Source organism: Columba livia, chromosome 10 (genome assembly GCF_036013475.1).
Source record: "Columba livia isolate bColLiv1 breed racing homer chromosome 10, bColLiv1.pat.W.v2, whole genome shotgun sequence".
Classification (NCBI taxonomy): domain Eukaryota; kingdom Metazoa; phylum Chordata; class Aves; order Columbiformes; family Columbidae; genus Columba; species Columba livia.
The window spans coordinates 3038544-3063216 of record NC_088611.1 but is presented as its reverse complement, the minus strand read 5'-3'; the positions used below and the strand labels follow the sequence as shown (position 1 = coordinate 3063216).

General features: G+C 55.9%; 4 protein-coding genes across 4 annotated transcripts; all 4 read right to left on the bottom strand.

Moving 5' to 3' along the window:
* Positions 1-1360: 1360 nt before the first annotated feature.
* LOC102087069 (T-cell surface glycoprotein CD1b-1-like) lies at positions 1361-4254 on the bottom strand. The gene is made up of 5 exons (XM_065074799.1): positions 4145-4254; positions 2652-2909; positions 2212-2493; positions 1825-2109; positions 1361-1718 (listed from the first exon to the last, which is right to left on the bottom strand). Exons 2-5 carry the CDS (start codon positions 2896-2898, stop codon positions 1618-1620), a joined length of 915 nt encoding a protein of 304 aa, XP_064930871.1. The 5' UTR covers positions 2899-2909; positions 4145-4254; the 3' UTR covers positions 1361-1617.
* An 803-nt stretch (positions 4255-5057) lies between these two features.
* On the bottom strand, positions 5058-6799 carry LOC135580422 (T-cell surface glycoprotein CD1a-like). Its single transcript, XM_065074798.1, has 4 exons — positions 6518-6799; positions 6130-6414; positions 5927-6023; positions 5058-5760 (listed from the first exon to the last, which is right to left on the bottom strand). Exons 1-4 carry the CDS (start codon positions 6777-6779, stop codon positions 5700-5702), a joined length of 705 nt encoding a protein of 234 aa, XP_064930870.1. The 5' UTR covers positions 6780-6799; the 3' UTR covers positions 5058-5699.
* A 2996-nt stretch (positions 6800-9795) lies between these two features.
* On the bottom strand, positions 9796-13268 carry LOC135580443 (T-cell surface glycoprotein CD1b-1-like). Its single transcript, XM_065074933.1, has 5 exons — positions 12418-13268; positions 10925-11182; positions 10485-10766; positions 10098-10382; positions 9796-9991 (listed from the first exon to the last, which is right to left on the bottom strand). The coding sequence occupies exons 2-5, from the start codon at positions 11169-11171 to the stop codon at positions 9891-9893; spliced, it is 915 nt and encodes a 304-aa protein (XP_064931005.1). The 5' UTR covers positions 11172-11182; positions 12418-13268; the 3' UTR covers positions 9796-9890.
* Positions 13269-13366: 98 nt separating this feature from the next.
* Positions 13367-16090, bottom strand: LOC102087248 (T-cell surface glycoprotein CD1b-3). The gene is made up of 6 exons (XM_065074931.1): positions 15809-16090; positions 15231-15488; positions 14791-15072; positions 14403-14687; positions 14200-14296; positions 13367-14033 (listed from the first exon to the last, which is right to left on the bottom strand). The coding sequence occupies exons 1-6, from the start codon at positions 15888-15890 to the stop codon at positions 13973-13975; spliced, it is 1065 nt and encodes a 354-aa protein (XP_064931003.1). The 5' UTR covers positions 15891-16090; the 3' UTR covers positions 13367-13972.
* Positions 16091-24673: the final 8583 nt, after the last annotated feature.

Below are 24673 nucleotides of genomic sequence, written 5' to 3'. Positions count from 1 at the left end.
AGCTCATGAGCATGGACAGCTCTGGGACACAAGGCTGAGCAGAGCTGCTGAGATCCCTGATCCCTCAGCACCACTGGCCTGATCCTGAGGAAGGGGCTCCCCAGTGAGGAGGTACTAGCATCTCCACGTTCCTAGCATCTCCACAGTTCCCACTCAGCCCGTGGCTGTGGGGTCAAGGATTGGTGCTGGCAGGACTGGAGGGTCCAGCTCCTCCACGATCTCCTCTCAGGGCATGGGCAGTGGATGGGCTGGAGCAGCTGTAGTGTGATGGTCCCCAAGAGAGAGGAGGGCTGCAGGGTCCAGAGGGGACTGTTTCTCACTAACAGTCATCGGACCCTGGAGCAGCAGCCCTTGGCCGGGGAGGATCCCCAAGCTGGGACGGGGATGGACCATGGTTGACCCATGCCAAAGCCCATTTCAGTGGGTGGGAGTGGATGGCCAGTCTCCTCATTTCCATGGACCTCCATTCACGCTGTGGGGCCTGGGAGCTGACTCTCTGCTTCCCCTCACCCCATAGTGCTGGGGCTTTCCAATTGTCCCAATAATGTCCCAAAGACATCCTAGAAATGCTGCAACCTGGTACTCCCTTTTACCTATCACCATCTTTGATGGGGAATCCCCTTCCCCTCCCAAATGCTCCCTGGGTGTGCGAACAGGAATGGTGGGGGCCATTCCCCTGCTCTGCCCCCATTGTCACCAGTGGCCATTGCTGGAGGAGCAATGGGGTGTCCAGAGCCGGCCTCACCCCCACAACATCCCCTGACCACTGCTCCTCCCTGGTTGTCCCCTGGTGCCTCCTCTCACCTGACAGTTTCTCTTCCCCTTTTCTGGGACTGCCTGCATTGGGGTGAAGGCAGCACTGAAACCACAGACAAGGGGATATTTGAGGTGGATCACTCTGATAACATCCAAACACAACCAGGGCTGAGGTGTCCCCTCTGCAATATGGCAGGGTACCATGTGGCCACTCTAAGTACAACTGAGACCAGGAGTCCCTGCTCCATGTGTTCACCTCGGGTGTCCCCAGCTGTGGTGGGGACATGGGAAGGCCCATATGGGGCTGCTGCAGGCTGAGCTGCAGCACCCCATGACACTGAGTCAGACATGGGGAGACAAGGACATCAAACCCCTTCCCTTCCATGGAGCTGTCCCATGGAGAAGTAGGGATGCTGCGGTGGCCTGGCAGGCCCAGAAATGGCACCACTTCCCCAGCATCTCACCTCAGCATCACCTAGGGGATGTCTGGCCGTGGCACCACAATGTCCACATCCCTCCCAGCAGGGCCACCATTGCTGGGGGCAGAGGGGAGCATTTGGCCAGTGGGATGGCAAAGCACAGCCATGTGGTGGCCACTGAGGGAAGGGGCAGGGGGATGTTTCTCTATGCAGTTGTATGAGGTGACCATTAGGCCTCATGGTATCCTATATGGTGATTGTTGCTCACTTCTTCCTGAGCAGCTGATTGACAGGCTATTAGCAGGTGTATAGCTTGTGCAGGTGCATGTGGGGTCACTAACAGCTAACTAGCAACACAAACACACTTTATTTTTTTTTTCCTTTGGTGTTTCCTGTAATTAGCACCATTAATTCACTGCAGCTCCCTGGGACAGAAAGGGCCTCACCTGCGTCTCCACAGCCAAAACACCATGACGGCAGCCATGGCCACAACTGCCAGCAGCCCAGCCACAAGTCCTGCAATCAGCACCACATCTGAGTACCCTGGGAAACACAAGTAGAGGTTGCCATGAGCTTTCCCAGCTTTGCTCCATCCCGCAGCGCAGGGCAGCTCAGAAGCGCCATGTCTGTCCCCACGGGTGGCACCTACCCCACGGGATGAGGAGGCTGCGGGTGCCCAGGCTGCGGTGGCGCACGCGGCAGGCGTAGCTGTGCCCGTCATGGGGGGCCACGGCCAGGACACTGCGCAGCTGGTAGGTGAGGTCGGCGTTGGGCAGGATGGCGCTGGTGTTGGTGTCTGGGCCTGGCGGCACCTCCTGGCCATCCCGCAGCCAGGCCACGCTGATGGACCGCGGGTAGAAGCCGGTGACGCGGCAAACCAGCAGGAGCTGGGCTGGGCTGGGTGTGCGGGCGAAGACGGTGGCCACGGGCAGCTCTGGGGGCGAGAGCAAAGGGATGAGGGGAGCCCAGTGGGGACCGCTTGGCTCCAGTGTGTGGGGGCTCTGGGGTGGCTGTGCCAAGGTTGGGGTGGTCTCACCTTGTCTCTCCAGAGCTGCCTTCCCATAGTGCAGTAACCTCTCCGTGTAGTCGATACAGGTGTCGTTGAGGAGCACGGTTAGCATGTCAGTGAAGGCAGTATAATTCTGGATAATGGACTGGGCATACTGTGACAAGTCGGTGTCTTGGGAGAGGACCCAAGTGACATCGTCCACACAGAAGCTGAAGAAGTCCTGGCCATTGTAGGCCACTTGCACAAAGGTCTGGGAGGACTTGTTGGGGTAGAGCGTGCAGCCCGCCATGCCTTGGAACACAATGGGGTCTGGAGAAGCAGAGAGGATAGAGAGGTGTTATGAGGAGTGGGGATTGCCTTCCTCTGGATAGGATTAGCATCTCCTGTCCATCACCAGTACTGTTGGATCCTCCTCCACTTCTAAGACGCTGCTTGCAGATGTAAGACAGAGAAGACTGAGTACTTACAGGGTACATTATTCTGCACAGCACCTTCATTGAACTGGTAGTTGAATTGTTGCAAATAGATCTTGATCATGTTCTCCATCGCGTCCCAGTCACCACTGGGAAGGGCTGGGCGTACCCAGGGCTGGTGGAAGCGGATTTTCCAGGTATGCTGATCAAGGGAACCCAGCTCGATGTCTTCCAGCAGGCCCATGCCCTCCGTGTCCACAAAGGAGCTGTTTTGGAAGGTGGAGATCCGGAGCAGCCACATAGTGAAGGCTCCTACACGAGACAGGGATTGATGGGGCAGATGGGAGCAAGAGAAAAGGGATGGGGAAAGCGGATGAGCTGAGGGATAGGTCCTTGGTGTTGCAGGGACCTGCAGGGCCCCATAAGCCCCCTGCATCCTTGGCAGCCCCAGCTCCCAACCCTGCACCCCCCTGGGGTGACTGCATCGCTGCCAGGGGGCAGTTCTGGAGCTAGGGGACAAGGAAGGTTGAGGAGTCAAGTGCCCAAGGCAGGTGGGGAGAAGGAAGCCCCTCACTCGTGGGGTCCCACAGGGTGAGAGAGCAGATGTGCATGAGCCAGGGCTCCCACTTACCCTCCAGGTCTGCCCATGTCCCAGAGAGGAGGAGGTGGCAGAGGAGAGAGAGGAGGAGGAGGCAGCGGCGAGGGGGCTGCATGGTGCCAGCAGCGAGGCCCCAGCGTGCAGCAGTGGCTGCAGCAGCAGGAGGAAGGTTGTGTGACAGAGGTGTCCACACACTTCTCCTCAAGGCAGATCCCCTGGTGCTGGTGGCCCTGGCAGCCAATGGGGCTGGCACTGTGTTTTTTTGGGAGGGCCCTGAGGTTCCTGCTATGGGTGGTCTGGTCTGTGGCACCCTGAGTGTGACTGTGAGTGCGGGCGGGAATTTGGGTGGCAGTGAGGCCTCCCCACTGCCTATACAAAGGTTCCCGCATGGCTGCAGCAGCACCTTGGCAATCAGGGCAACGTGAGTGTCCCAGCCCCTTTTCTACCCCCATTACTGACGGAGGTGCCAGCTGGCCATGGGCTGCATCCACTGTCCTTGACGGGAATGTCCCTCGCTGCCACTTGTGCCTGGCATGTCTGGCCCTGCACAGCACAGACATCTCCATGTGCTCGGTGCTGCCTATCAGATGCTCCGATGTGTCTGTCCTCTTCACAGAGGAGGTGAACCCTGTTCCCACAGCCTGCTTGCATGCCTGGGATCCCTGTGCCAGCAGGCTGCTCGCTGGCGTCGTGCCTCCTTTGCCTATCAGTGGTAGCAGAGTAGCTAATGGGGCAGGAGCAGGCCCCTGGCTTGTGTGGTTTCTCATGATGTGTTTAACCCCCTCTGAATTTTCTCCAGATGTCTTCCAGTGTTGCAATGGACCAGAAGTTCTGCTTTAGCTCTTCCTTGTCTCTATTGAATCGCATTACAGGGACAGGAGATGGACTCAATGACCCTTGTGGGTCCCTTCCAACTCAGGACAGTTTATGATTCTATGAATGTACTCACCCTCATGCCTTTTTTATTTCTTGTTTTCTTCACTTTCTTACATGCTGTAGGAGAGGTCTCAACTTCTTGTTCCTTGATATTGTCACTTCCTTCAGTCAGGAAATGACAAAAAGGGGCAGGGTGCTCTTCGTCCACACAGATCATTGGTCCCCACAGTCACCTCAGGTGACATTGGTTCTTACAGTCCTCCCAAGTGACTGTTCGTCCTCCTTGACCCCTGCCAGGTGACTGCAGGACTGCAGTTCCACCTCAGGTGACCACTGGCCCTCACAGACTCTGCAGGTAGCACTTGTCCTGGCAGTCCCCCCTCAGGTGTGGGCTGTGTTCCCTTGAGCCCAGAATTGCACCTGAGTGATTGGGGTGCAGGGGGCAGGGCTGCAGTGCCTCTTGGTGCTGCACTGGGTGTGTGGGAACCAGCACCCGCTGGGCTGGGCTGAACCACCTGAAGAGACCTCTCGAACACCTGGGTGTTGATGTGAGTGTTCTTGTCGGGTCTCTGGAGGGCTGTGAACAAGCATTTGCGGACACCCGCCCAGTACTGGGTGCTTGGTTCTGTGTTATTGTAGGGTATCTTGGGAGGTCATGCATATGACTACGTTTTCCTACCTTGTTTGCTCACCAGATGCATCTATTCTCCATGTTTGGTGGCTGAGCTTCATCCTGCTATGGATGCATTTCACAGAATCCCAGAATCCCAGAATGTCAGGGGTTGGAAGGGACCTGGAAAGCTCATCCAGTGCAATCCCCCCATGGAGCAGGAACACCCAGATGAGGTTACACAGGAAGGTGTCCAGGCGGGTTGGAATGTCTGCACAGAAGGAGACTCCACAACCTCCCTGGGCAGCCTGGGCCAGGCTCTGCAACCCTCACCAGGAACAAGTTTCTTCTCAAATTTAAGTGGAACCTCCTGTGCTCCAATTTGAACACATTACCCCTTCTCCTGCAATTGGTTGTCATTTGGAACTATCCAAAACCTCACTGGGCCCATCCAAATCCTGAAGAAAGGCACACGTTCTAAGTGAAAACATAAATATTTTAACTTCATTTTATACATATCTGCTGCTCCAACACATTACTTCAGAGTTTCAGTGTTATTCAGGACTTTGTAAAATGGTCTGTGGCCAGGTGCTGTTAATCTGTGTGGAACAACTCAGTCTCAGCAAAAAAATATATCAGGAATACAGATAATAAATGCAGCTCTTAGGAGGAAATACTAGAAAGCCACAGTAGAAGGGCACAGCTTACCACCTGCTGATAAATGTCTGATTGCAGCAGAACTGGGAGAAATGGCCACTGGGCATTGGGGTGTCCTAAAGAGCCTCAGAGGACAGGGCCACGAGGTAAGAGCTGATCACGTGTCACAAGCGAGGAGGTCTCAGACTTGCACCCTTGCTTATCAAATCTGAGTGGATCAGGAGCACCCCAGTTTTCCTCCCTGTATCTCACAGTCAAGTTGATCTTGGAGTGCTCAGAATATTGTCGAAGCAGAAAAAGGTAGGGTTTTTTCCCTGTGAGCGTGGTGGAAGGAAACAAGGCCCTTTGGCTCCCTTCTGGGCTAAGCTTCTTTGCTCAGGATGGAGTTCCTGGACGTTGATTCCTCCATCTGCCGGTGCTTTCTGAAATGAGAGGAGAAGGGCTCATGGCTGTTCCACGGAGGAGACTCCATGGGGGTGCAGAGCGCAGCTGGCAGGGCCAGAGCAGGAGCACGGCTGCGAAGTGCAGCGATCCCCTGGGGCATTTCCCCTCTCCCACTGCAGCTCCCTGGGACAGAAAGGGCCTCACCTGCGTCTCCACAGCCAAAGCATCATGACGGCAGCCATGGCCACAACTGCCAGCAGCCCAGCCACAAGTCCTGCAATCAGCACCACATCCGAGTACCCTGGGAAACACAAGTAGAGGTTGCCATGAGCTTTCCCAGCTTTGCTCCATCCCGCAGCGCAGGGCAGCTCAGAAGCGCCATGTCTGTCCCCACGGGTGGCACCTACCCCACGGGATGAGGAGGCTGCGGGTGCCCAGGCTGCGGTGGCGCACGCGGCAGGCGTAGCTGTGCCCGTCATGGGGGGCCACGGCCAGGACACTGCGCAGCTGGTAGGTGAGGTCGGCGTTGGGCAGGATGGCGCTGGTGTTGGTGTCTGGGCCTGGCGGCACCTCCTGGCCATCCCGCAGCCAGGCCACGCTGATGGACCGCGGGTAGAAGCCGGTGACGCGGCAAACCAGCAGGAGCTGGGCTGGGCTGGGTGTGCGGGCGAAGACGGTGGCCACGGGCAGCTCTGGGGACAAGAGCAAAGGGATGAAGAGAGCCCCAGTGGGGACCGCTTGGCTCCAGTGTGTGGGGGCTCTGGGGTGGCTGTGTCAGGGTTGCAGTGATCTCACCTTGTCTCTCCAGAGCTGCCTTCCCATAGTGTACTAGCATCTCCACGTAGTCGATGCAGGTATCATTGAAGAGGACTTGCATCAGCTCAGTGAAGTCGGTGTAGTTGTTGAAAAAATCTCGGACATACCGTGATAAGTTGGTGTCTTGGGAGAGTAGCCAAGTGGCATTCTCCACACAGAAGTTGAGGAAGTCCTGGCCATTGTAGGCAAACTTGGCGAAGGCCTGGGAGGTTTTGTTGGGGTAGAGCGTGCAGCCTGCCATGCCTTGGACCACAAAGGGGTCTGGAGGAGCAGAGAGGACAGAGAATTGTTATGTGGAGCTGGGATTGCCTTCCTCTGGATAGGATTAGCACCTCCTGTCCATCACCAGTACTGTCCCGTCCTTCCCCACTTCCAATATGCTGTTCAATGAGGGAATACAGAGAAGATCAAGTACTTACAGGGTACATCCTTTTGCACTGCACCTTCATTTACCATGTTGTTGAAGTTCTTCAAATAGATCTTGACCATGTTCTCAATAATGTCCCAGTCACTGCGGGGCAGGGCTGGGTGCACCCAGGGCTGGTGGAAGCGGATTTTCCATCTGTGCTTATCAAGAGAACCCAGCTCTATGTCGTCCAGCAGGCCCTTGCACTCTGTGTCCATGAAGGAGGTGTTTTGGAAGGTGGAAGTCTGGAGCAGCCGAAGAGTGAAGGCCTCTACATCAGACAGGGATCAATAGGGGGAAATGGGAGTGAGAATAGGGATGGGGAAAGTGGAGGGGCTGAGGGATAGGCCCTTGGTGTTGCAGGGACCTGCAGGGCCCCATAAGCCCCCTGCATCCTTGGCAGCCCCAGCTCCCAACCCTGCACCCCCCAGGGGTGACTGCATCGCTGCCAGGGGACAGTTCTGGAGCCAGGGGACAAGGAAGGTTGAGGAGCCAAGTGCCCAAGGCAGGTGGGGAGAAGGAAGCCCCTCACTCGTGGGGTCCCACAGGGGTGTGAGAGCAGATGTGCATGAGCCAGGGCTCCCACTTACCCTCCAGGTCTGCCCATGTCCCAGAGAGGAGGAGGTGGCAGAGGAGAGAGAGGAGGAGGAGGCAGCGGCGAGGGGGCTGCATGGTGCCAGCAGCGAGGCCCCAGCGTGCAGCAGTGGCTGCAGCAGCAGGAGGAAGGTTGTGTGACAGAGGTGGCCACACACTTCTCCTCAGGGCAGCTACCCTGGCGCTGGTGGCCCTGGCAGCCAATGGGGCTGGCACTGTGTTTTTTTGGGAGGGCCCTGAGGTTTCTGCTATGGGTGGTGTGGTCTGGGTCACCCTGAGTGTGATGGTGAGTGCTGGGGGGAATTTGGGTGGCCCCACTGCCTAGATGATGGTTCCCTCATGGCTGCAGCAGCACCTTGGCAATCAGGACAATGTGAGTGTCCCAGCTCCTTTTCTACCCCCATTACCGACGGAGGTGCCAGCTGGCCATGGGCTGCATCCACTGTCCTTGACGGGAATGTCCCTCACTGCCACTTGTGCCTGGCATGTCTGGCCCTGCACAGCACAGACATCTCCATGTGCTCGGTGCTGCCTATTAGATGCTCCGATGTGTCTGTCCTCTTCACAGAGGAGGTGAACCCTGTTCCCACAGCCTGCTTGCGTGCCTGGGATCCCTGTGCCAGCAGGCTGCCCGCTGGCCTCGTGCCTCCTTGTCACCTCCCGGCCCTCCGACCCCCAGGCCAGGCTGATGGGCCGTGGGCAGAAGCTGGTGATGTGGTAAAGCAGCAGGAGCAGATCTGGGCCAGGCATGAGGACAAAGCTCATGAGCATGGACAGCTCTGGGACACAAGGCTGAGCAGAGCTGCTGAGATCCCTGATCCCTCAGCACCACTGGCCTGATCCTGAGGAAGGGGCTCCCCAGTGAGGAGGTGATGAACAGTTCCCACTCAGCCCGTGGCTGTGGGGTCAGGGATTGGTGCTGGCAGGACTGGAGGGTCCAGCTCCTCCATGATCTCCTCTCAGGGCATGGGCAGTGGATGGGCTGGAGCAGCTGTAGTGTGATGGTCCCCAAGAGAGAGGAGGGCTGCAGGGTCCAGAGGGGACGGTTTCTCACTGACAGTCATCGGACCCTGGAGCAGCAGTCGTTGGCCGGGGAGGATCCCCAAGCTGGGACGGGGATGGACCATGGTTGACCCATGCCAAAGCCCATTTCAGTGGGTGGGAGTGGATGGCCAGTCTCCTCATTTCCATGGACCTCCATTCACGCTGTGGGGCCTGGGAGCTGACTCTCTGCTTCCCCTCACCCCATAGTGCTGGGGCTTTCCAATTGTCCCAATAATGTCCCAAAGACATCCTAGAAATGCTGCAACCTGGTACTCCCTTTTACCTATCACCATCTTTGATGGGGAATCCCCTTCCCCTCCCAAATGCTCCCTGGGTGTGCGAACAGGAATGGTGGGGGCCATTCCCCTGCTCTGCCCCCATTGTCACCAGTGGCCATTGCTGGAGGAGCAATGGGGTGTCCAGAGCCGGCCTCACCCCCACAACATCCCCTGACCACTGCTCCTCCCTGGTTGTCCCCTGGTGCCTCCTCTCACCTGACAGTTTCTCTTCCCCTTTTCTGGGACTGCCTGCATTGGGGTGAAGGCAGAACTGAAACCACAGACAAGGGGATATTTGAGGTGGATCACTCTGATAACATCCAAACACAACCAGGGCTGAGGTGTCCCCTCTGCAATATGGCAGGGTACCATGTGGCCACTCTAAGTACAACTGAGACCAGGAGTCCCTGCTCCATGTGTTCACCTCGGGTGTCCCCAGCTGTGGTGGGGACATGGGAAGGCCCATATGGGGCTGCTGCAGGCTGAGCTGCAGCACCCCGTGACACTGAGTCAGACATGGGGAGACAAGGACATCAAACCCCTTCCCTTCCATGGAGCTGTCCCATGGAGAAGTAGGGATGCTGCGGTGGCCTGGCAGGCCCAGAAATGGCACCACTTCCACAGCATCTCACCTCAGCATCACCTAGGGGATGTCTGGCCGTGGCACCGCAATGTCCACATCCCTCCCAGCAGGGCCACCATTGCTGGGGGCAGAGGAGAGCATTTGGCCAGTGGGATGGCAAAGCACAGCCATGTGGTGGCCACTGAGGGAAGGGGCAGGGGGATGTTTCTCTATGCAGTTGTATGAGGTGACCATTAGGCCTCATGGTATCCTATATGGTGATTGTTGCTCACTTCTTCCTGAGCAGCTGATTGACAGGCTATTAGCAGGTGTATAGCTTGTGCAGGTGCATGTGGGGTCACTAACAGCTAACTAGCAACACAAACACACTTTATTTTTTTTTTTCCTTTGGTGTTTCCTGTAATTAGCACCATTAATTCACTGCAGCTCCCTGGGACAGAAAGGGCCTCACCTGCGTCTCCACAGCCAAAACACCATGACGGCAGCCATGGCCACAACTGCCAGCAGCCCAGCCACAAGTCCTGCAATCAGCACCACATCTGAGTACCCTGGGAAACACAAGTAGAGGTTGCCATGAGCTTTCCCAGCTTTGCTCCATCCCGCAGCGCAGGGCAGCTCAGAAACCCCATGTCTGTCCCCACGGGTGGCACCTACCCCACGGGATGAGGAGGCTGCGGGTGCCCAGGCTGCGGTGGCGCACGCGGCAGGCGTAGCTGTGCCCGTCATGGGGGGCCACGGCCAGGACACTGCGCAGCTGGTAGGTGAGGCCGGCGTTGGGCAGGATGGCGCTGGTGTTGGTGTCTGGGCCTGGCGGCACCTCCTGGCCATCCCGCAGCCAGGCCACGCTGATGGACCGCGGGTAGAAGCCGGTGACGCGGCAAACCAGCAGGAGCTGGGCTGGGCTGGGTGTGCGGGCGAAGACGGTGGCCACGGGCAGCTCTGGGGGCGAGAGCAAAGGGATGAGGGGAGCCCAGTGGGGACCGCTTGGCTCCAGTGTGTGGGGGCTCTGAGGTGGCTGTGCCAAGGTTGGGGTGGTCTCACCTTGTCTCTCCAGAGCTGCCTTCCCATAGTGCAGTAACCTCTCCATGTAGTCGATACAGGTGTCGTTGAGGAGCACGGTTAGCATGTCAGTGAAGGCAGTATAATTCTGGATAATGGACTGGGCATACTGTGACAAGTCGGTGTCTTGGGAGAGGACCCAAGTGACATCGTCCACACAGAAGCTGAAGAAGTCCTGGCCATTGTAGGCCACTTGCACAAAGGCCTGGGAGGTTTTGTTGGGGTAGAGCGTGCAGCCCGCCATGCCTTGGAACACAATGGGGTCTGGAGAAGCAGAGAGGATAGACAGGTGTTATGAGGAGCGGGGATTGCCTTCCTCTGGATAGGATTAGCATCTCCTGTCCATCACCAGTACTGTTGGATCCTCCTCCACTTCTAAAACGCTGCTTGTGGATGTAAGACAGAGAAGACCAAGTACTTACAGGGTACATTATTCTGCACAGCACCTTCATTGAACTGGTAGTTGAATTGTTGCAAATAGATCTTGATCATGTTCTCCATCGCGTCCCAGTCACCACTGGGAAGGGCTGGGCGTACCCAGGGCTGGTGGAAGCGGATTTTCCAGGTATGCTGATCAAGGGAACCCAGCTCGATGTCTTCCAGCAGGCCCATGCCCTCCGTGTCCACAAAGGAGCTGTTTTGGAAGGTGGAGATCCGGAGCAGCCGCATAGTGAAGGCTCCTACACGAGACAGGGATTGATGGGGCAGATGGGAGCAAGAGAAAAGGGATGGGGAAAGCGGATGAGCTGAGGGATAGGTCCTTGGTGTTGCAGGGACCTGCAGGGCCCCATAAGCCCCCTGCATCCTTGGCAGCCCCAGCTCCCAACCCTGCACCCCCCTGGGGTGACTGCATCGCTGCCAGGGGGCAGTTCTGGAGCCAGGGGACAAGGAAGGTTGAGGAGCCAAGTGCCCAAGGCAGGTGGGGAGAAGGAAGCCCCTCACTCGTGGGGTCCCACAGGGTGAGAGAGCAGATGTGCATGAGCCAGGGCTCCCACTTACCCTCCAGGTCTGCCCATGTCCCAGAGAGGAGGAGGTGGCAGAGGAGAGAGAGGAGGAGGAGGCAGCGGCGAGGGGGCTGCATGGTGCCAGCAGCGAGGCCCCAGCGTGCAGCAGTGGCTGCAGCAGCAGGAGGAAGGTTGTGTGACAGAGGTGGCCACACACTTCTCCTCAAGGCAGCTCCCCTGGTGCTGGTGGCCGTGGCAGCCAATGGGGCTGGCACTGTGTTTTTTTGGGAGGGCCCTGAGGTTCCTGCTATGGGTGGTCTGGTCTGTGGCACCCTGAGTGTGACTGTGAGTGCGGGGGGGAATTTGGGTGGCAGTGAGGCCTCCCCACTGCCTATACAAAGGTTCCCTCATGGCTGCAGCAGCACCTTGGCAATCAGGTCAACGTGAGTGTCCCAGCCCCTTTTCTACCCCCATTACCAACGGAGGTGCCAGCTGGCCATGGGCTGCATCCACTGTCCTTGATGGGAATGTCCCTCGCTGCCACTTGTGCCTGGCATGTCGGGCCCTGCACAGCACAGACATCTCCATGTGCTCGGTGCTGCCTATCAGATGCTCCGATGTGTCTGTCCTCTTCACAGAGGAGGTGAACCCTGTTCCCACAGCCTGCTTGCGTGCCTGGGACCCCTGTGCCAGCAGGCTGCTCGCTGGCGTCGTGCCTCCTTTGCCTATCAGTGGTAGCAGAGTAGCTAATGGGGCAGGAGCAGGCCCCTGGCTTGTGTGGTTTCTCATGATGTGTTTAACCCCCTCTGAATTTTCTCCAGATGTCTTCCAGTGTTGCAATGGACCAGAAGTTCTGCTTTAGCTCTTCCTTGTCTCTATTGAATCGCATTACAGGGACAGGAGATGGACTCAATGACCCTTGTGGGTCCCTTCCAACTCAGGACAGTTTATGATTCTATGAATGTACTCACCCTCATGCCTTTTTTATTTCTTGTTTTCTTCACTTTCTTACATGCTGTAGGAGAGGTCTCAACTTCTTGTTCCTTGATATTGTCACTTCCTTCAGTCAGGAAATGACAAAAAGGGGCAGGGTGCTCTTCGTCCACACAGATCATTGGTCCCCACAGTCACCTCAGGTGACATTGGTTCTTACAGTCCTCCCAAGTGACTGTTCGTCCTCCTTGACCCCTGCCAGGTGACTGCAGGACTGCAGTTCCACCTCAGGTGACCACTGGCCCTCACAGACTCTGCAGGTAGCACTTGTCCTGGCAGTCCCCCCTCAGGTGTGGGCTGTGTTCCCTTGAGCCCAGAATTGCACCTGAGTGATTGGGGTGCAGGGGGCAGGGCTGCAGTGCCTCTTGGTGCTGCACTGGGTGTGTGGGAACCAGCACCCGCTGGGCTGGGCTGAACCACCTGAAGAGACCTCTCGAACACCTGGGTGTTGATGTGAGTGTTCTTGTCGGGTCTCTGGAGGGCTGTGAACAAGCATTTGCGGACACCCGCCCAGTACTGGGTGCTTGGTTCTGTGTTATTGTAGGGTATCTTGGGAGGTCATGCATATGACTACGTTTTCCTACCTTGTTTGCTCACCAGATGCATCTATTCTCCATGTTTGGTGGCTGAGCTTCATCCTGCTATGGATGCATTTCACAGAATCCCAGAATCCCAGAATGTCAGGGGTTGGAAGGGACCTGGAAAGCTCATCCAGTGCAATCCCCCCATGGAGCAGGAACACCCAGATGAGGTTACACAGGAAGGTGTCCAGGCGGGTTGGAATGTCTGCACAGAAGGAGACTCCACAACCTCCCTGGGCAGCCTGGGCCAGGCTCTGCCACCCTCACCAGGAACAAGTTTCTTCTCAAATTTAAGTGGAACCTCCTGTGCTCCAATTTGAACACATTACCCCTTCTCCTGCAATTGGTTGTCATTTGGAACTATCCAAAACCTCACTGGGCCCATCCAAATCCTGAAGAAAGGCACACGTTCTAAGTGAAAACATAAATATTTTAACTTCATTTTATACATATCTGCTGCTCCAACACATTACTTCAGAGTTTCAGTGTTATTCAGGACTTTGTAAAATGGTCTGTGGCCAGGTGCTGTTAATCTGTGTGGAACAACTCAGTCTCAGCAAAAAAATATATCAGGAATACAGATAATAAATGCAGCTCTTAGGAGGAAATACTAGAAAGCCACAGTAGAAGGGCACAGCTTACCACCTGCTGATAAATGTCTGATTGCAGCAGAACTGGGAGAAATGGCCACTGGGCATTGGGGTGTCCTAAAGAGCCTCAGAGGACAGTGCCACGAGGTAAGAGCTGATCACGTGTCACAAGCGAGGAGGTCTCAGACTTGCACCCTTGCTTATCAAATCTGAGTGGATCAGGAGCACCCCAGTTTTCCTCCCTGTATCTCACAGTCAAGTTGATCTTGGAGTGCTCAGAATATTGTCGAAGCAGAAAAAGGTAGGGTTTTTTCCCTGTGAGCGTGGTGGAAGGAAACAAGGCCCTTTGGCTCCCTTCTGGGCTAAGCTTCTTTGCTCAGGATGGAGTTCCTGGACGTTGATTCCTCCATCTGCCGGTGCTTTCTGAAATGAGAGGAGAAGGGCTCATGGCTGTTCCACGGAGGAGACTCCATGGGGGTGCAGAGCGCAGCTGGCAGGGCCAGAGCAGGAGCACGGCTGCGAAGTGCAGCGATCCCCTGGGGCATTTCCCCTCTCCCACTGCAGCTCCCTGGGACAGAAAGGGCCTCACCTGCGTCTCCACAGCCAAAGCATCATGACGGCAGCCATGGCCACAACTGCCAGCAGCCCAGCCACAAGTCCTGCAATCAGCACCACATCCGAGTACCCTGGGAAACACAAGTAGAGGTTGCCATGAGCTTTCCCAGCTTTGCTCCATCCCGCAGCGCAGGGCAGCTCAGAAGCGCCATGTCTGTCCCCACGGGTGGCACCTACCCCACGGGATGAGGAGGCTGCGGGTGCCCAGGCTGCGGTGGCGCACGCGGCAGGCGTAGCTGTGCCCGTCATGGGGGGCCACGGCCAGGACACTGCGCAGCTGGTAGGTGAGGTCGGCGTTGGGCAGGATGGCGCTGGTGTTGGTGTCTGGGCCTGGCGGCACCTCCTGGCCATCCCGCAGCCAGGCCACGCTGATGGACCGCGGGTAGAAGCCGGTGACGCGGCAAACCAGCAGGAGCTGGGCTGGGCTGGGTGTGCGGGCGAAGACGGTGGCCACGGGCAGCTCTGGGGACAAGAGCAAAGGGATGAGGGGGAGCCCAGTGGGGACCGCTTGGCTCCAGTGTGTGGGGGCTCTGGGGTGGCTGTGCCAAGGTTGGGGTGGTCTCACCTTGTCTCTCCAGAGCTGCCTTCCCATAGTACAGTAACATCTCCATGTCGTCAATGCAGGTATCATTGAAGAGGACTTCTATCAGCTCAGTGAAGGCGGTGTAGTTCTGGAGAACATCTTTGACATACCGTGACAAGCTGGTATCTTGTGAGAGGAGCCAAGTGGCATTGTCAACAGAGAAGCTGAGGAAGTCCTGGCCATCAACGCCCACTTGCACAAAGGCCTGGGTGGTCTTGTTGGGGTAGAGCGTGCAGCCCGCCATACATTGCGCCACAAAGGGGTCTGGAGGAGCAGAGAGGACAGAGAGGTGTTATGAGGAGCGGGGATTGCCTTCCTGTGGATTGGATTAGCACCTCCTGTCCAGCACCAGTACTGTTGGATCCTTTTCCACTTCTAAGACACTGTCTGCATACGGAAGACAGAGAAGACTGAGTACTTACAGGGTACATCATTCTGCACGGCACCTTCATTGACCAGGTAGCTGAATTGCTGCAAGTAGATTTTGATCATGTCCTGTATCGTGTCCCAATCACTGCGGGGCAGGGCTGGGCGCACCCAGGGCTGGTGGAAGCGGATATTCCACGTGTGATTATCAAGAGAACCCAGCTCTATGTCGTCCAGCAGGCCCAGCCCCTCCGTGTCCACAAAGGAGCTGTTTTGGAAGGTGGAGATCTGGAGCAGTCGAATAGTGAAGGCCTCTACATGAGACAGGGATCGACAGGGGGAAATGGGAGTGAGAGGAGAGGGATGGGGAAAGTGGAGGGGCTGAGGGATAGGTCCTTGGTGTTGCAGGGACCTGCAGGGCCCCATAAGCCCCCTGCATCCTTGGCAGCCCCAGCTCCCAACCCTGCACCCCCCTGGGGTGACTGCATCGCTGCCAGGGGACAGTTCTAGAGCCAGGGGACAAGGAAGGTTGAGGAGCCAAGTGCCCAAGGCAGGTGGGGAGAAGGAAGCCCCTCACTCATGGGGTCCCACAGGGTGAGAGAGCAGATGTGCATGAGCCAGGGCTCCCACTTACCCTCCAGGTCTGCCCATGTCCCAGAGAGGAGGAGGTGGCAGAGGAGAGAGAGGAGGAGGAGGCAGCGGCGAGGGGGCTGCATGGTGCCAGCAGCGAGGCCCCAGCGTGCAGCAGTGGCTGCAGCAGCAGGAGGAAGGTTGTGTGACAGAGGTGTCCACACACTTCTCCTCAGGGCAGCTCCCCTGGTGCTGGTGGCCCTGGCAGCCAATGGGGCTGACACTGTGGTTTTTTGGGAGGGCCCTGAGGTTCCTGCTATGGGTGGTGTGGTCTGGGTCACCCTGAGTGTGATGGTGAGTGCTGGGGGGAATTTGGGTGGCATTGAGGCCGCCCCACTGCCTAGACGATGGTTCCCTCATGGCTGCAGCAGCACCTTGGCAATCAGGGCAACGTGAGTGTCCCAGCCCCTTTTCTGCCCCCATTATAGACGGAGGTGCCAGCTGGCCATGGGCTGCATCCACTGTCCTTGACGGGAATGTCCCTCACTGCCACTTGTCCCTGGCATGTCTGGCCCTGCACAGCACAGACATCTCCATCTGCTCGGTGCTGCCTATTAGATGCTCCGATGTGTCTGTCCTCTTCACAGAGGAGGTGAACCCTGTTCCCACAGCCTGCTTGCGTGCCTGGGATCCCTGTGCCAGCAGGCTGCCCGCTGGCCTCGTTCCTCCTTGTCACCTCCCGGCCACCCGACCCCCAGGCCAGGCTGATGGGCCGTGGGCAGAAGCTGGTGATGTGGTAAAGCAGCAGGAGCAGATCTGGGCCAGGCATGAGGACAAATCTCATGAGCATGGACAGCTCTGGGACACAAGGCTGAGCAGAGCTGCTGAGATCCCTGATCCCTCAGCACCACTGGCCTGATCCTGAGGAAGGGGCTCCCCAGTGAGGAGGTGATGAACAGTTCCCACTCAGCCCGTGGCTGTGGGGTCAGGGATTGGTGCTGGCAGGACTGGAGGGTCCAGCTCCTCCAGGATCTCCTCTCAGGGCATGGGCAGTGGATGGGCTGGAGCAGCTGTAGTGTGATGGTCCCCAAGAGAGAGGAGGGCTGCAGGGTCCAGAGGGGACGGTTTCTCACTGACAGTCATCGGACCCTGGAGCAGCAGCCGTTGGCCGGGGAGGATCCCCAAGCTGGGACGGGGATGGACCATGGTTGACCCATGCCAAAGCCCATTTCAGTGGGTGGGAGTGGATGGCCAGTCTCCTCATTTCCATGGACCTCCATTCACGCTGTGGGGCCTGGGAGCTGACTCTCTGCTTCCCCTCACCCCATAGTGCTGGGGCTTTCCAATTGTCCCAATAATGTCCCAAAGACATCCTAGAAATGCTGCAACCTGGTACTCCCTTTTACCTATCACCATCTTTGATGGGGAATCCCCTTCCCCTCCCAAATTCTCCCTGGGCATGCAAAGAGGGATGGTAGGGGTCATTCCCCTGCTCTGCCCCCATTGTCACCAGTGGCCATTGCTGGAGGAGCAATGGGGTGTCCAGAGCCGGCCTCACCCCCACAACATCCCCTGACCACTGCTCCTCCCTGGTTGTCCCCTGGTGCCTCCTCTCACCCGACAGTTTCTCTTCCCCTTTTCTGGGACTGCCTGCATTGGGGTAAAGGCAGAACTGAAACCACAGACAAGGGGAAATTTGAGGTGGATCACCCTGAAAACATCCAAACACAACCAGGGCTGAAGTGTCCCCTCTGCAATATGGCAGGGTACCATGTGGCCACTCTAAGTACAACTGAGTCCCTGCTCCATGTGTTCATCTCGGGTGTCCCCAGCTGTGGTGGGGACGTGGGGACATGGGAAGGCCCATATGGGGCTGCTGCAGGCTGAGCTGCAGCACCCCGTGACACTGAGTCAGACATGGGGAGACAAGGACATCAAACCCCTTCCCTTCCATGGAGCTGTCCCATGGAGAAGTAGGGATGCTGCGGTGGCCTGGCAGGCCCAGAAATGGCACCACTTCCCCAGCATCTCACCTCAGCGTCACCTAGGGGATGTCTGGCCGTGGCACCACAATGTCCATCTCCCTCCCAGCAGGGCTACCAACTGAGGACTCTCTCTATGCCCAGGTATGGCATGGGGTGACCAGCCCAAGGCCTTTTCTGGGCACTGCAGGGCCATGGCTGTCCCCACGCAGGCTTCCAGGGCTGCCCCCAAGACTCTGTCCCCCTTGCAGACCTTGGCCACAATGGACAGCATGCTACAAGCACTGGTGCACAGTGCTGGCACCCTTCACTTCCAGGAACTGCAGAATATCTTGCATGTCTGACCTTGGCACAGAACCACCACGGTCAGTGACCCCTTGCTTGAGCGCTGCCCCTCCAGTACCTGGTGCAAAGACAGAGGCAGAGAACACCCCTCCTTTCCCCCATGCCTCCCCCACCAGCCGCCTGCCTCCTGGCTGCTGGCAGAGCCCCTTCTCCAACCCCAGCCCACCACAGGTGGGCATGCCTGTGTGCCAAGGAGAGCCCAGCCCTGGGGCTTTCACCCTCTCTCTCCACCATGGGCCATATCCCGGAGCCCTGACCACAGATTCCCAGGGAGGTGGTCACCCCAAAGCCTTGGGTGGGGGTGCAGGGACGTTTTTTCAGGGTGAACTGGAAGGCAGCAGAGGCAGCAGCAGGACACAGTGACCTGCCTGGCCACAGCAGGTTGCTGCGAGGGGCAAGAGGGACTCGTGCCCCATCCCAGGCACTGCCCCGCAGCAAGCCAGGCTGTGCCATGCTGTGCCAGGCTGTGCCATGCTGTGCCATACCGTGCCATACCGCCTCCCTGGCACAGCAGCAGCTTTTCTCCTCCTCTCCCAGCTCCTGCTGCCCTTCGCCATTTCCCAGCCAGCAGAGGTGCAGGAGATGGCTGTGGCATGGATTGTCAGTCTGGCCAAATTCATTACCACCACCCATTCCCCGTCACAGGTTCCCCGCACTCCCACATTCCGCACTGTCCCCCCATAAGCCCTCTGCCTCCCGACCCCCGGGGAGCGGCTTGCAACCCCCAAACCGCCCATGGTCTCCCACCCCTACTTGTGCTCCCCATCTCCGCACTTCTCTGCACCCCAGTCCCGCGGCAGCTGCTTTCACTGAAATTTGTAATTTGAAATTGTTTCCATTTCCGTCCCTTCTCGGGGTTTATTTCTCTGTTATTTCGTTTTCGTTGCTGCCTCCCGGCGGCCAAAAGTAGGTGTTGCAGCTCCAGGTCCGCGCATGCGCAGTGGAGCCGTACTGCCCGGGACGCGCCGCCGCCGCGCTCGGTGCCGTCGCTCATGGAGGAAACACCGCCCCCCGTGTGCGCGGTGCCGCCGCCGCTCATGGAGGAAACACCGCCCCCCGTGTGCGCGGTGCCGCCGCCGCTCATGGAGGAAACACCGCCCCCCCGTGCGCGGTGCCGCCGCCGCTCATGGAGGAAACACCGCCCCCCGTGTGCGCGGTGCCGCCGAGCGCGCAAAGCGGGAACCGCAGGGCTGCTGCCGCCGCCCGGTGGCCGAAGCGCGGTACTGCAGCCCGGCGGCGGCGCCGCCTCTGGCGCACGGGGGAAAATAAATTGCTGCTGCTAGTAAGCCCTTTTTTATGTTAAAAAAGCCAGTTTTCAGCTTAAATAAGCCTTCAGGCGGGCGGGGGGAAGTTGGACGGTGAGGGGAGAAGCGTACTGCTGACGTGTGGAATAAACTCTACAGCTGAGGGCTGAGGGAGCTGGGGCTCTGGAGCTGGACAAGAGGAGACTGAGGGCTGACTCATTCATGGGGATCAATATGGAAAGGGGGAGTGTCAGGAGGATGGAGCCAGGCTCTTCTGGTGACAACCAGTGACAGGACAAGGGGCAATGGGTACAAACTGGAACACAGGAGGTTCCACTGAAAGATGAGAAGAAACTTGTTCCTGGTGAGGGTGGCAGAGCCTGGCCCAGGCTGCCCAGGGAGGTTGTGGAGTCTCCTTCTGTGCAGACATTCCAACCCGCCTGGACACCTTCCTGTGTAACCTCATCTGGGTGTTCCTGCTCCATGGGGGGATTGCACTGGATGAGCTTTCCAGGGCCCTTCCAACTCCTGACATTCTGGGATTCTGTGATTCTGTGAACTTGAGATGAGTTATAAGGCAAATATGTTTATTCTGGCACCAGTATGCATGGGAATCTTTTCCAAAGCCTGCATTCCTTTGTTTCAGAAGGTAGCTAAAGGTGCTAAATGCTTTATTTGATGTCCTGCAAAGATTTTTGGCCTTGTAGCTGGGTTTACTGTCTGCTGGGGCAGTGCTGTGCATGCAGAGCAGACATGGGGCTCCCTGCAGAGCCTCAGGCAGTCGAAAGAAGATTTGGGTCACCAGTACCCAGATTTGTCAGGCCCTTGGCAAAGGGCTCTTTGCAATTTGGGGAGATCAGACCATTAAAATCCTAATGTAGCTAAATGTGCTAAGAACTGCCCCCCATGCCTTTGTTCCTCACAGGTCCTGAGAGAACCAAAGTGTTTGCACAGCAGCCGAGACTCTGTCGGTTATCGGCAGAGATCGGTGCCACGGTCTGGCACAGCCCCTGTGCTCCCTTGGCTGCTGTCCCGGCACTGCCAGAATCCCCCGTGGAACCAGCATCCAGGGAAACACCTGAACGCTGGTTACTGCTGGTCTGGCGGCCTCCATTGCAGAGAGAAGCTGCATCGTTAAAGGGCTTGTCAGCTTCCTTGCCTGCAGCTCCTCGTTTCAGAAACCAGCTCCTGGGGAAGCTTCTGCAGTGTTGTGGCGACACAAGTCGCCACAGCCCACGCACCCCAATGCTGAGCTGGAGACACAACAGCACTGGCAGAAGGGCAGGAGCAGCAATGCCACCACTTGCTCAGAATGCTTCACCTGGAACTTGTTGATCAAATGCAAGCTTAATTTGAAGACTAGAAGATGCTGTTTTCAAACCTCTCATTTATACCATGTTCCACATTTGTCGTTTTCCCTTTCAGGGAGGTTTGACCAGTGAATAGGTGTTTCCAAAGCTAAAAGTATGGTTTAAGTCATCTGGGGTGAAAACATCACCTGTGATCACAGCATTTTGCTGTTCCATGCCACCCACCAGGATGCTCTTTAGACATTGACACTTTTGTCGTTGGGATGATGCAGCTGCCTCCATTCTGCTGATCGTAAGCTGGAGGCACTGGGGGCACTGCTTTTGAGGTCACAGGTGTCACAGAGTCAGGACACTTCTCAGAACACTTGTCACTGGATGGCAGCAAGGGAGGGGATGCAATTAAAGATGACACCCCTGAGGAAGAGGTGTCTGTGGCATGGTCAGTGGCACAGAACGAGGAGGCTTCAGGGAGCTACACAACAGAAAGAAAAGTAATCTCATAAATCTGACATTTTGTGTGTGTGTCATTCTGGAGGAAGAGCTGGAGAAAGCAGAAGGCAAGTACAAAACCTCAGCCAATGGCACAAGGCTGGCAGAGGGATCCTGTGCCTCCAGAAAAAGTGATCTTCACTTGATTCCTTTCACCATTTTAATGAAAACTCATTTCCAATTCGCTGTGCCAGACCCTGCACCACTTGCTCTTGCCCCTCTGAGCAGGCCAGGAGGTGGCAGCAGATACAACGACCAGAATGCGGCTGTGGGCATGAGGCAGGAACTGGGACAGACTGGGACAGAGCGGGGGGCACGGCGGGCACCGCTGCTCCCGCACCAGGTCAGAGCCGTTCCGGGGTGACCACACACGCGTCTCCCTGTCTGCCCTGTCCAACCCGCTTGTTGAAACTACAGTAACAGCTGCTCCAGCTCAACAGTTTAAACCATTTATTTATTGTGCGAAACTCCTGACTGGATTGCTTCCATTTTTACACATCATTTACAGACCCCTGCTTGGTGAAGCAGACTACTTTCATTTTGTTTTCTTTTACAGGACTATTCTAGTGTTCTTATGATTACTATTTCTCAGTTCCTTACTTAAATGGTGCTCTGATTGTTTGCAGGGAGTCATGCAAGACATAGCAGCCTACCTTGGTACCTTCCTCAAGGATCTCATCATGATGGACACAACCCTTCAGGACTATCTCGAGGTAATTTGTTCTTGGGCAGCTCTCAAAAAACAGAGGAATCTGTTTTTTAAATAAAATAAAAAAAAAAGAAGTTTTCTTAGTAACAAGAATCTTGTATGAATGTGAGTGCAGTTGTCTCAAGGGACAAGCTTAGCATTATATTTTGCCTTGTTTTCTTAGGTTAAAAATGTGAAGAAAGATGGCTTTCCATCGTTCTGTTTTGTTTTTTTGGAAAACAACATTTTAGGTGTAAAGATTTCTATGAATAATTGGTAAAACACACAGAATCGGCAATTCAGCTCTTCAGGCCGCTCACTGAAGTGCTTCAGTATTGACTCGGACACGTCCGAGCCCTAAAGCGATTCGAGACTTGTTTTTTTCATTGCTCTGTGGCTGAATGAGTAGGAGAACCCATCCAGCATGGGAAGGGAACGAGGGTGGCAGGGGAGTCTGGTGGTTTAACCTCCAGTGGTTCAGGAGGCAGCAGCGTTTAAGTGATGAGGAGAGGAAGGGTCTCAGCCCAGCTTGTAAAGCAGCTTTTCTTACCCCACACCCACCTGCAGGTTCAGTTTCTTTCAGCTTTTAGCTCTCTGCTAAATTTCCAATTTCTTGGATAGTCCTACTTTGAGATATGTAACTAATAGTATTGTCTGTTCTGCAGTTTCTGCCTTTCACGTGGGAACGAAGCAGCTGCTGACACGAGCATCACGTTGGCCAAATCTCGGAAAAGCGGGGTGAAGCGGTCCAGCCTGTGAGTACAACAAGGCCAGGGGGGTTTGGTGTGTTAATATGAGCAGGAATAAATCAAAGAAGCAGCGCGTACTCATCTCACCAGCTGACAAACCTGGCTGGGGTTCCAGACCACTGCAGTACTGTAAGGAGAAACCAACAGCTGGAAATACATATTTCTGCCCGAAATTGTCCCTATCTATTGGTATAAGTAGTCATGAGGATTATGAGTGGTTAAAGAGATTAGAAATAAGCCTTCCTAAGGTGTCAGAAAGAGGAACAATTTTAGTGCTGGATTATAAATTCAATATATATTGTGTAATAACTTTCCTGAATGCAGTAGTAAAACAGAATAAAGAAGGATAAAGTCTAATTTGCTATACACATACAAAAAATTTCCTTTGCCACTCCTTGAAATTTCCCTGCCTTGCATTTAGAAATGAGTCTGGGAGAGGGAGAGTGCCTGTCATTTACACTTTCTTGTGATCTGCTCCTTGTGTACCTGTCTGTTGAGACTCTTAGAGAGAAACTGGTACCTGTGGCACCTTTATTGAGTCAAAAGAATTTGCAGCAGGGGATGAATTTGCCCTTAGAAAACCTTGGCCTGGTGTATGGCTGAGTGTTACCTCTCACGTGCTGTTTCACTTATGGTGACTGAGTATTTTGAGCTGCCTCGTGTCAGAGGGACCAGGAGCCCTCAGGGAAGCAGCTTCCATGGCTCTGGCTTGTACCTCATCCCTTGGAGTGTAAATGCTTCAGATTCACCATCAATCACTTCCTGGCAAGTGAGTCTGACAATTCACAATCTGACGAGGAGTCTCGTTTCTGGCATTGGGCATTGGCTCTGACTTTGGCCTTGCAGCTGGCGGGGACGCCAGGTGAAGAAGGTTTTGTCTTAGTGAGCAACAAACCCCATAAACAACAGGGAGGAAATGAAAACAATAGGCCACTCGAGATAGGAAAACACAGATTTTTGAAGCAAGTGACAGCTTTGCTCAGCCCAGCTCTGCTCTGCTTTCCCTCAGCGGCTGTTACACTTTCTCTTCTCTTCTAGGCCATTCCTGGCCTTGTGGGTGATTGCCCACAGCACACCCATCAAAGCGCAGCCCAAACCTGCTCCAGATGGGAGCTCTGGGGACAGCAGGGTCAGCGTCGTCACTGCCACCAACACTCCCGCGGAGCCTCAGCACAAGGTGGGGCCTGGGCCCAGGTTTCAGCGCAAACAGCCTGTGCGAGGCTGCAGACGCTGCCTGCACCCCCAGGCACTTGCACAAGCCTGTGGGTCTTGACCAGAGTGTTGCTTGCAGTGGAATGGAGGGACCTGAGCTCTGGGAAAGGTGTTTTTTTGTGGGCAAAGCTCATCTGCATAAGCCCAGCCTAATTCTGGGGAAGCAGCTGAGCAAGTGAGAGGCCGGTGAGATCAGAGCAGGATTTGACCTCCCAGAAGCTGCTCAGACAAAGCCTTACCTGGGCTCGGTTCAGCTTCCAGGGAGCTTTTTCCTCCCCTTTTCACCTTACCTACCTTACCTGGATTGCTGAAGCCCTTTTTAGGGGTGTTTTACTGAAGGATGTCATATTGGGGTTTAGCTTATGGATATTTTGCATTAAATTGTACTAAATGTTCTTAAACCAAATGAAGTATGAGGTGCTAGACACTGGCATCCATAAATGGTTTAAACTGTTGAGCTGGAGCAGTTGTTACTGTCATTTCAATAAGTGGGTAGGAGAGGAAGATCCTCTCAGTGCTGAACATCAGCAAGGCGGATGAAGAGAAAGGCAAAACCCTGAGGAGCAGGGGAGGGAGGGGGCAGTTTCAATCAAGAAAAGAATATTCCAGGAGAATGGGCAGACAGGGAGGCGTGTGTGTGTGTTTTCACTCCTGGAAAGGCTCTGACGTGGTGCGGGAACAGCGGTGCCCGTGGTGTTCCCAGCTCTGTCCCAGTCTGTCCCAGTCCCTGGCTGGTGCCCACAGCCCAGTTCTGGTCCTGGTATCTGCTGCCACCTCCTGGCCTGCTCAGAGGGGCAAAAGCATGGCCTGGTACAGCAAGTTGGAAAGAAGTTTTCATTAAAATGGTGAAGCGAATCAAGCAAAAACCACTTTTTCTGGAAAGCCACTGCTGAGGGTTTGTAGATGCCCT